The 9,959-nt window shown below is 66.8% G+C and overlaps 1 protein-coding gene across 1 annotated transcript; it reads left to right on the top strand.

The window, feature by feature from the left end:
* The first annotated feature begins 3,720 nt into the window (after nt 1-3,720).
* Nucleotides 3,721-6,785, top strand: NKX2-3 (NK2 homeobox 3). The gene is made up of 2 exons (XM_068197762.1): nt 3,721-5,080; nt 5,718-6,785. The coding sequence occupies exons 1-2, from the start codon at nt 4,738-4,740 to the stop codon at nt 6,356-6,358; spliced, it is 984 nt and encodes a 327-aa protein (XP_068053863.1). The 5' UTR covers nt 3,721-4,737; the 3' UTR covers nt 6,359-6,785.
* Nucleotides 6,786-9,959: the final 3,174 nt, after the last annotated feature.

The following is a 9,959-nucleotide window of genomic DNA, read 5'->3' as shown; positions in this document are numbered from 1 at the left end:
CAGCAGGGTAGCTCTGTGAAGCCTGGATATCCTTTGTGCACAAGAGAGGCCAAATAACAGCAGGCAGGGAGGGAGTCATTGGCACTGGCATTTCCTATCCTGCATTGCCTTAGATGAATGATGACCTTTACCTGCTCCTGCAAGGTGGCTCTCACCAAGCTCAGCATGTCAGCCTCAGTTTCAGAGGCCCAACTGGCACTGAAATCAAGGGCAATCTCCCCTTTGGTGTCCAAGCCTACCGAGGTCCCCTTGCTGCAATGGGCAGCACCCTTGCATTTGCTGCTCCTATCCCTCAAAGTGCTGAACACTGAATGTTTCACACAGCTACTGGTATCCCTCAAACCAACCTCCCACCTTAAAAATATATGTGTAGGATGCTAGAGTCTGGTTCTGACCTTTAGAAAACACATTTATTTTCCACTGAGGCTTTGTTTTGGGATGCATTTTCAAGTCATGCATCCCCGCAAGATGTCAATGGAGAAAAAAAAAAAAAACTGAAGAAAAGCAGATATTTGCTTTTCTCAAGATATTTGTATTTCTCAAGAAAATGGGCATTAGTTGGGTGGTTCTCAGCCAAACCAAGCCAGCTGTTCTGAGGATTCAGAGAGATGCAGGCAGGTGTGAAGTGGCAGACCGGAGTGAACAGGATGGTGTAGGCACTGGCTGGGCAGGGACACAGCAGCGGGAGACGGATCCAGCCTGCTGCTGGGTGAGCCTGCTGCATCCCCTGCCTGGACCCGGCTCTGCTGCCTGCAGAAGCCCTCTTCTCTCCTGAGGAATACAGATAATGTTTATTTTCAGAGATGTGAAAAAAAGCCATTCCTGTGCAAGTGGCAGGGCAGAGATAAACGCCATCCTTTTTCCCGAAAGCCGTGACCAGGTGGGCACACTCAGGGAGTGAGTCCGGGCTGGGAGCGGCCGGCGGAGCCGCCCCGTGTGCCCTCCTTACGGAGCCCCTCAGGGCGCGCCCGCTGGGCACCGTGAGGGGCGCCGAGGCTGCGTGCGAAGAGAGACGGACCCGGGAGACGGCGGAGCGCCGTGCCGTGCCGGACTGGACACGACAGGACCGCGGGGTCCGCTGCCGGCAGGTGACCGGGCCGTGCGAAGCCGGTGCGGGCTGCACGGGACGCGGCCCCACCGGCAGCCCCGGCGGCGGGTCGCTGTGCCGAGACCCGCCGCCTCTCCGCGTCGCGTCGCCGGCCCCGCCGTGCGGGGGCGTCCCCGGCGCGCTGCGGTTCTCACATAAATCAGGACCTAACTCCTGGGAAAGGGCCATCCTTCACCGGGCGCTGCTGACAGAGAACGAGAACCAGACGGGCCCTGAGATAAACCACGGCGCGCAGCGTTTACACAAGGGTAGGCTCTGTGTAAATAGAGCCGGGCGCGGGGGGAAGCTCCCGGCGGCGCGGGTCCGCTCCGGCTACGGCCCCAACCCGCGGGCCGCCGGGCTCCTGGGGTGGCGGGCAGGTGGGTGCCGCCCGCCCAGCGCCTCCCGCCGCCGTGTCCCGTTGGCTTCCCGAGCACGGGGGCTGGAGACAGGGCCGGATTAGCGTGTTTGTTTGTTTACGGCCATTAGCGCGGGGCCGGCTCCAGCACTCCGCACCCGCAAGACTAATGGAGCAATTAGCAGCCCTGCTGCTGATAGCATCGCCCCGAGCGAGGCCCCCGGCCGCGGCCGCTGCTACCGGGCTGCCTGCGGCCGGGGCCCTCGGGCGGGAGCGGGCTGCTCGTCGCCCGCCTGCCGCGGTGTGCGCGGCTGCATCGGGGCTGCTGCTCGCTCCCAGGGCCCGGGGGGGAGGCTCTTGGCGCTCTTGGCTCCGCTGCAGCATCCGCACGGCGAGCTCCATCCATTACAATAATCCCCTGTCTAAACAGAGCGCAGGAGCGGCCGGGACAACAAGGCCCTGCTGTAAACAGAGCTCAGGAGACGCCGCTAATGATATAAATAAAATAACCATTAATAGCCCGGTGACCCCAGCCCAGCCTGCTTGGGAAAGCCCTGCAGCCGCAACCCGGGCTGAGACCCGCCGGCAGGTACCAGGGCTGTCCTGCTCCTTCCTCCCCCAGGCCTCTGTACGTCCGCACTGCTCGCCCCCGTCCGGTCGTGCTCCTCGGCGCCAGCCGCCTCAGTACGGGCACGGTCGGGCCCGACCATCTCCCTGCTTCCCTGGCCTTCCCAGCCGGGAACTCACCACCGATCCACCTCCACTAAAGAGGGCATGCCGGCATGGGGGGAAAGCGCGGGTCAGTTACCGCACCGGGAGACATGCGGAGGGTAGGGCGGTCCAGAAAAGGACCGGCCGCGGCTTGCTCCCTCCGTCGGGCATGGGGTCCCCGAGCAGTCCGTGTGGCTGGCAGCAGCACAAATGAGTGGGTCCCAGCGGAAGAACCACTCGTACCACCGGGAAGACGTCCCGATGCGCCGTTTATTCCCGACTCAGGTTCCCAGAGCCCGCAGGCCGCGCCCGGCAATCGGCCCGTCCGGGATCCCTGTGCGGGCAGGAGCGCGATGGCGCCAAACGAGCCAGACCCTGCCGGGGCGCGGCCCCGGCCCTCGGCACGGCGTCTGCTGCTCCAGGCGGACGGTCAGGCGGACATCGGCAGTGGCCCGGCAGTTCTTATGGCCGCCACCACCGAGGGCACCGGCCCTTGACGCTGTTCTCCCCGCCGGGAAGCTCGGCCGCACTGGAGCTTTCGGGGAGCGCGGCGCTGTGCAGAGCCCGGCCGCTCGCCGCGCTGCCCCGCGCCTGCACTTCCCGGGCCCGGGGCCCCGAGGCGGGCGGGAGTGGCCCGGGACGGTGGCGGATATGTAACACGGATAAGGAACTAATTGTTACTAATTATTTTCGGGGTCCCGGCAGCGGGGTCTCGGCAGAGCCGAGCTTCTCCGCGCACCGGCGGCACGGGGCAGAGTCGGGCCCCGGTCAGGCCTGCTTACTGCGGGCCCTCTTCCCCGTCCACCGTCCGGACCGCAGCGGCGAGAAGAGACCGACTCGTCATATTTATATGGCGAGGGGTTTGAAGCTGCGTGCTGGCAGCAGTCCGGTGCGCCGGGGGAACGGGAACCGGCCCCGTCGCGGGACCGGCAGCACATGAGCTGCGGAGAAGTGCGCGGGACTCGGGCTCCTGTCCCGGGCTGCGCCCCCAGTAAATACGTCTCTGGGGCGTGCAAAAAGACGAAGATACGAGAGCACCGACAGAGCACCGACGGCACCGGCTAAACGGTAGAGCCGCCAGGCGTTAACAACAGGAGAGAAATCCCGGGAAGGCCCCGCGAAGCCCCGGCGCCGGGACACTCACCTGCGCGGCGTACGCGCCCGGCTCCGGTGGCCTCCCCTCGTCGCTGATCCAAGCCCTGCGGGGCAGCAGGATTTTAATCACAACGAAAAATCTCACCAAAGACCCCCTGCCCCTCCCTCGGTGCGCCCGCTCCCCGCGCCGCGGCAGCCCGGAGCCCCTGCACAAGTCCAGGGGCCGCGGGCAGCGCCGAGGGGCCGCGGCACCCCCCGCATTACTGCGGGACTCGGCCGGTGCCCGGCGAAGTCCTGTGCCCGGGGGACCCCTCAGTGCGGAAGAGCTCGACAGGCTCATTCAGTGCGTCACCCGCCGACACGGCGGCGAAGTGGCTCCGCGAAACCCGCTGGCCGCCCGTTACCGGCGGGAGAAACGAAAGAAAACGAAACGAAACGAAAGAAAACGAAAAACAACGAAAGGAAACACCGACAACCGCGGTACCGCGCTCCCCACCCAGCCTCGCGTTACCGCGGTCCCAGCCTGCCCACCCGGCCCGGCCCGGTCCGCCCCGACTGGGCCTGGCGGTCGCAGGCTGCGGGGCCCGATCCGGCGGCGGCGAAGCGTGCTTTCCCCTGTGCGAACGAGTGTCGCACCGGCTGCGGCGAGCTGGGCCGGCCTGCAGATTGGCCGATCGCGGGGGTATTTGTGGGGGCACCGCCGAAGGGACCGGAGGTGCAGGGGGATGCGGAGTGGGTTGGCTACGTGTACGTCGCATGGCTACGGCCCGTCCGGGACGGCGGGGTCGCCGTCGGCTGCGAGAGGGCTGCGGGGTGGCGGAGGCGAACCTCCCCTCCGCCACGCGTCCTGGGCCGCGGGAGGCACTTGCGGGGCCGTGCTGGTGGGGCGGGGAGGCCGGGGCGGCGGGGCCGCACATGTCGGCCCCTGCCGGGGCCGGACCGAGCCGTGTGCGGGCAGGGGCCAGCGGGGCGCGCCCGGGCGGGGGTCCCTACCTACCTACACGTGCTTAGCACTGGGGGGCGCGGCGGCGTCTGCCGCGGCTCTCTGCGGGGACCCCGACCCCGGCGCACCGTCCCCGCGCCCGCCGGGCGGGTGCCGGGCCGGCGGGGCGCTCTGCGGGAAAGCAGCCTCCCCGAATGCAGCCTTAATACATTGCTATTTCTGGCCGGGCGGCCGGAGCCGGGCAGGGGGCCGGCTCTGCCTCCCCCTCTCTCCAATGGCGAGGCCGCCCCCGGCCCCTCCTTGCCGTGACGTGCCGGCCCGGGGCAGAGGAGGCTCCTGAGCCTTTGGCTGTCCCTGCAGAAGCTGTAACAAAACGCAGACCCCCAGCGCCGAGCTAATGGAGGCAACTTAGACAGAAGCAGGCGCGGCCCCTCGTCTCTCGGCGCTGCCTGCTCCCCCCGCACCGGGCGCGGCGCTCCCCGCCGAGCAGCCGCCCGAGCGCCGCCGGGCCCGCGGGACTGATTGGCCGCTTGCGCTGCCCCGATGATGTTACCGAGTCCCGTCACCTCCACACCCTTCTCTGTCAAAGACATCCTCAACCTGGAGCAACAGCAGGACCCGCACTATGGGGCCCAGCTCCCGCACCACCTGGAGCACCACTTCCACCCCGCTGCCTGCCTGCTGGCGGCCGCCGACGGCGCCCGCTTCTCCGACGGCGAGGAGGAAGAGGAGGAGGAAAAGCTCTCCTACCTGAGCCCCATGGCAGCGCCCGGCAGCCAGGCAGACGCGCGGATCTCCGCCGACAACTACGTTCACGCCGTGCTGCGTAGCTCCTGCGAGGCTCCCGGCCCGGGAGAAGAGCTGGACCCGGCGGTCCGAGACCCAAGTGAGTATCGGCTCCGCCGCGCTTCCCGCACTGCACCGCTCCGCCGGGACGGGCCACGCGCTGGCTTCCCGTGGTGCGTTCCCAGCCCTCGGGTATCGCCCCGCGAAGCCCAGGTCCCGGCGCTTTGCCCACTCCACGTCCCTTGGCCATCTCGAGCCGGGACAGGCACGTCGCGGGGCTGCCACCGCCCTCCTCCGCGCCTCGCTCGCGTCCTCCCTGGGGAGTGCCTCCGCATGGCCCCAGGCCGGAGGTGCCGGATCAGGCCCGGGCTCTGCAATTTCGGTAGCGGAGGGGGAAGAATGGGTCGGGTTAGGCCCAGTCCGCACCCGCTGCGGCGGGGCCCGGCGGCGGAGCAGGTGCTCTCCTCGCGGTGCCGCAGCGGTAACGCCGCAGCCGGCCCGGAGGCGCGGGAACGTTCCCAGCCCCGCCGCCCGAATCGGGCCCTCGCAAACACAGGCAGTGCCGAAGACGGCCGGTCCCAGCGCTGCCTCTCCGCCCGCACCGCGATGCCCCGACGGGCGCGTAGAGGCGCGGGGTCGGCCGGGCGCGGAGCTCTCGTCCGCCGGTGGGGCCCGTCGGGAGCAGCGAGCGCCCGGCGTCGGTGAGGCGCATCCATGACCTGTGCTCCCCCGTACAGAGAGCTGTGTTTTGAAGAAGCCGCTGGACGCAGCGGAGAAGGCGGAGGAGACGGAGAGGCCGAAGCAGCGGAGCCGGAGGAAGCCGCGCGTACTCTTCTCCCAGGCGCAGGTCTTCGAGCTGGAGCGTCGGTTCAAGCAGCAGCGTTACCTGTCGGCGCCCGAGCGGGAGCACCTGGCCAGCAGCCTCAAGCTCACCTCCACGCAGGTGAAGATCTGGTTCCAGAACCGGCGTTACAAGTGCAAGCGGCAGCGGCAGGACAAGTCGCTGGAGCTGGGCGGCCCCGCGGCCCCGCCGCCGCCGCGCAGGGTGGCCGTGCCCGTGCTGGTCCGTGACGGCAAGCCGTGCCTCGGCGGGTCGCAGGGCTACAGCTCTGCGTACAACGGGCCCTACTCCTACAATGGCTTCCCCGCCTACGGCTACGGCAACGCTGCCTCCTACAACCCCGGCTATGGCTGCACCTACCCGGCGGGCACCGGCGGCGCGTCCATGCAAGCCGCCTGCAGCCCGGCGGCGGCCGCCAGCCCCTTCGTGAACGTGGGCGGCCTCGGGGGTTTCAGCGGCGGCGGCCAGCCGTTGCACCAGCCGGCGGCGGGGCCTTCCTGCGGCCAGGGCGCACTGCAGGGCATTCGGGCCTGGTAGCCCGCACGCACTGAAGGTCGGGAGCGGACCGACAGGACGGCCCGGCGGCTCCGCGGCCCCGTTAGCACCCGCACCGCAGCCCGGCTGCGCGCCACGCGCCCTGGACCGGAGGCGGCGGCGGGACGGCGCGGCGGGATCCCGGCGCTCCCGCGAGCATCGGTGCGGGGCCGGCGACGGACGGACCGGAGCAGCGCGGCAGGACGGGGCCGCGCGAACCCGCAGCGCAGCGCCGCCGCCCCGCGGAGCCGCCGCGACGGCCGGGCGGGCCGGGCGGGCCGGAGCCGATCGCGCCGCGCCAGCGGAGCAGCTTTGCTTGTAAAAAGCCGACGGCGGGGCCCGCTAGTGCCGCGGCCCCTCTATCTACTCTGTATCGGTCACTGCCAGCGCCAGCTCGTCCAGTCAGTCAATAAACCAGGTGCAATACTCGCCGCCCGATCCTCCTTCGTTCACCGGCCGGTGCCCGGCGGAGGGACCGGGACCCGTGCCCGGCGGCGGGGCGGTCGCCGCGTCGTGCCCGCGGGGCAGGGCGGCCCGGCCGGCTTGTGAGCGTGCCAAGGGCGCTGAATGGGGCCGCGTAGCTCAGAGCCGGGCCCATTGTGGCCGACGGGCCGGCGCTGAAAGGAGCCGCCGAGGAAGGTAGCGGGAATAGGCGCTTATTGGATTCGGGAACAAAAGGTGTGGCAGGGAGGCGAGGGACAAAGGGGCCCCGGCGCCGAGATTGACGGGCCGCTTTGCCCCCCACTGAGGCCCAGGCCCGGCGCTTTATGCGCGGGGGCTGCAGAAACGTGCTGGGTTTTGTTCCCCATTCTGGGAGCGCAGGGGAAGAGGAGGGGGGTCCGCGGGCCGCTGATTAGGGCCGGCCGGGCCGGGCAGCCTGAATGCCGGGTCATTATTGCTACATGTTCAGCCTTTTCGCTCGATTGCAGGGGGAGGGGGCGGCCGAGGCCCCCGAGCCCCACGGGACCGGCCGCGGGGTCGCTTGCAGCCTGCCCCGTCCCGGGCCGCCCGGTCCCGCTGTCGCCACCGAGGCGCTCTCGGGGCGGTGGCGGTCGCGCCGCCGCGGCCGTGCCTCTGCCGTGCGGGTCGTGCCGAGCCCCGCCGCCGGGGCCGGAGCCGCACCGTGGAGGGCCGGACGCCCGCAGAGCGGCGCGGCAGCAGCGGCCGGCTGGGGCGCCCCGGGCGGCTGGGGGGGACCGAAGGCGCCGGGAGCTCTCCCGGGCCGTCCCGCACATCGGCCGCGACGCTGCCTCTCCGAAGGTGTTTCCAGGGGAGTCTTCTTGAAGCCGGCGTGACGGACGCAGACCAGGGGCTCGCTATGCCACCCCCCTGACCAGCGCTGCCCACCGTGACCTCCCCGTGTGTGTTGCATGACAGTCCCTGTGTCCCGAGCAGAGGACCAGGCTCTGCCCTCGCAGAAGCAGCAGGTAACGACCGCTGACGCTACTAACCCCGGGTTTTACGCCGCACATTCCCACTATCCAAGCTGAACGTACACCTTCGGGGTTTGCTGTTTGAAAGGAACCGGAGAAATTCCTTCCACTGCGGGGACAGAGTGGGCAACCCGCAGGCCCCGGCTCCCAGCCTGGCTCGGCGCGGCACCCCGCTGTCCCGCGAGCCGCCCGAGGCCAGCAGGCTTCACGGGGCCGGCGCTGGGAGAGGATGCGGCACGCCCAGCTGATTGTTTGCTGGATGGCAGTAAGGTGTCGCAGGAGAGGAAGCCCAGGCCCTGCTCTTGGCTTTCAGAGATGAGTGGTTAAGGCCCTGTGGTCTCGTGGGTAGAAACAGGATAGCCAAGAACAAAGGTAATGTGCTTTCTTCACAGCAGCAGTCAGGCTGGAGAGATTTGTCTCTGCCATAGGAAGGAGTTGCATTTTCCTCCATGTTCTGCCAGACTGTTGTCTGCAAAAATAGGGGACTCGTGTGAGTTCATACTGCAGCATGCAAGCCAGAGGAACCGTAACCACAATAGGAGCTCCTCCAAAATTAGGGTGTGTGAGAGGAGTTCCCAGCTTAACACATCCCCTCAAAGTACATGGCAGTTGATGAGAAATCCACTGCATCTCAGCAGCACCCAGAGCCTCTGGCTGAGACCAGAGCCCCGGCATGGGACATGCTGCCCAGGTCTGTAGAGCCCCGGCATGGGACATGCTGCCCAGGTCTGTAGAGCCCCGGCATGGGACATGTTGCCCAGGTCTGTAGAGCCCCAGCATGGGACATGCTGCCCAGTCATGGTCTCTAGAGCCTGGACAGTTCTGTAAAGCAAAAGGACACCCAGGGACCTCACAGCCGTGCTGTAGGAGGTGATGCCGGGCAGTACCAGCATGATCCAGCACCAACAGTACCCAGCCACGGCAGAGCGCTCTCCACTTGTGCCTGGTCACAGCCCTGACCCCTCTCTCGCTCTACGGAGCTGGAGCAGCGCCCAGTCGGGGGATTCCGAGAGGCCTGACCGCAGGCTGATGTTGCATGGCGCTGGAAGTTTCTAGATGTCCACCACAGCAAGCCCTATTCCTGGGACAGATCCCAGCTGTCCCACCAGCTCAGACTGGAGGAAGGGCAAGGGGTTAGTGGGAGGGACCCCTCTGCAGAGCCTCGCCCAAAGCTCCTGAGCTGATGGGGAGGACAAAACAGCACAAAGAGACGGCGGTACTGGAGGGCCCAGAGCAGGGTGGTGGAAGTGGAATGCTCCAAAGAGGAGGAACAGCCGGCAGAGGCCAGTGGGAGGGAGATGGTGGGAGATTGCAGATTGGACTGGCTGCCCAGGGAGGGGAGACACAATGGAGGGAAGTTGCTGCGTGGCTGTGCTGGAGGCAGCACTCGCCCATGATGCACCCTTTCCCCCACACCCCAGGTTGAAGTGGGATGCCTCCTGCAGGGTGAGAGGCACAGGGAAATCTCTGGTGGAAATTCCTTCGGCATGGTGCCACTGTGGTGCCGTGACCAGAGGGACATCAGAGGGAGGGATGAGGATGGCCATGGACAAGGGGCAGAGGGTGTGTGTTTCTTCCTGGTTAATTGAGGGATTTACTGCTATTTGGGAATCAAGCTGTGAAGGTGCTGATTGATTTCAAACAGGAATAAGATTCTCTAAGTGCACTGATTTAAGGAAAGGAGGGACTTTTGGGGCAGCTAGGTTTTAACCCCCAGGCCTCAGACCCACTCTGTGTGCAGGCTCCAGCTGTGTTTTTTAGTCAAGTTTCCTGTACAAGGAGGAGCCCATGAGGAGAACTTGTCTGGTCCAGTGGCTTCTAGGGAGGCTCCATCCAAAGCCCAGTTATTACCGGTTTTTTGTGACCTTCCCATCATGCTCAGGATCACACAGAAGCAGTGCTGTTCCTTCTGCAGCACCACAGATATGCTCTGGTTTCCTCTCCTTCCTGACATCTATTTTCCCTTCCTCTCTCCCTCACTAAGAGGGGTCATCCCCCCCCCCCCCCTTATCCTTCATCCTTCTGTCTCCACCACCCACCTGCGGCCATCAGCAAGGAGCTCACCTAGGTGCAGAGGGAGATGCCTGCTCCCAGTGAGGCTGGTCAGGCTGCTTGTGCATCTGGGCAGGCATCACTGAGTTCTGGTCCCATCTACTTCAACCTGGTCATAG

This window comes from Anomalospiza imberbis, chromosome 8, assembly GCF_031753505.1.
Source record: "Anomalospiza imberbis isolate Cuckoo-Finch-1a 21T00152 chromosome 8, ASM3175350v1, whole genome shotgun sequence".
Taxonomy (NCBI): domain Eukaryota; kingdom Metazoa; phylum Chordata; class Aves; order Passeriformes; family Viduidae; genus Anomalospiza; species Anomalospiza imberbis.
The sequence above is the reverse complement of the archived record's forward strand: the minus strand, read 5'-3'. Positions and strand labels throughout refer to the sequence as shown.

Bases quoted from the DNA above. Each gene is read 5' to 3' on its own strand.
- NKX2-3 (XM_068197762.1), top strand. From the start codon at position 4,738: ATGATGTTACCGAGTCCCGTCACCTCCACACCCTTCTCTGTCAAAGAC. The intron at 5,081-5,717 runs GTGAGTATCGGC...TCCCCCGTACAG, and splicing joins CCCGGCGGTCCGAGACCCAA to AGAGCTGTGTTTTGAAGAAG.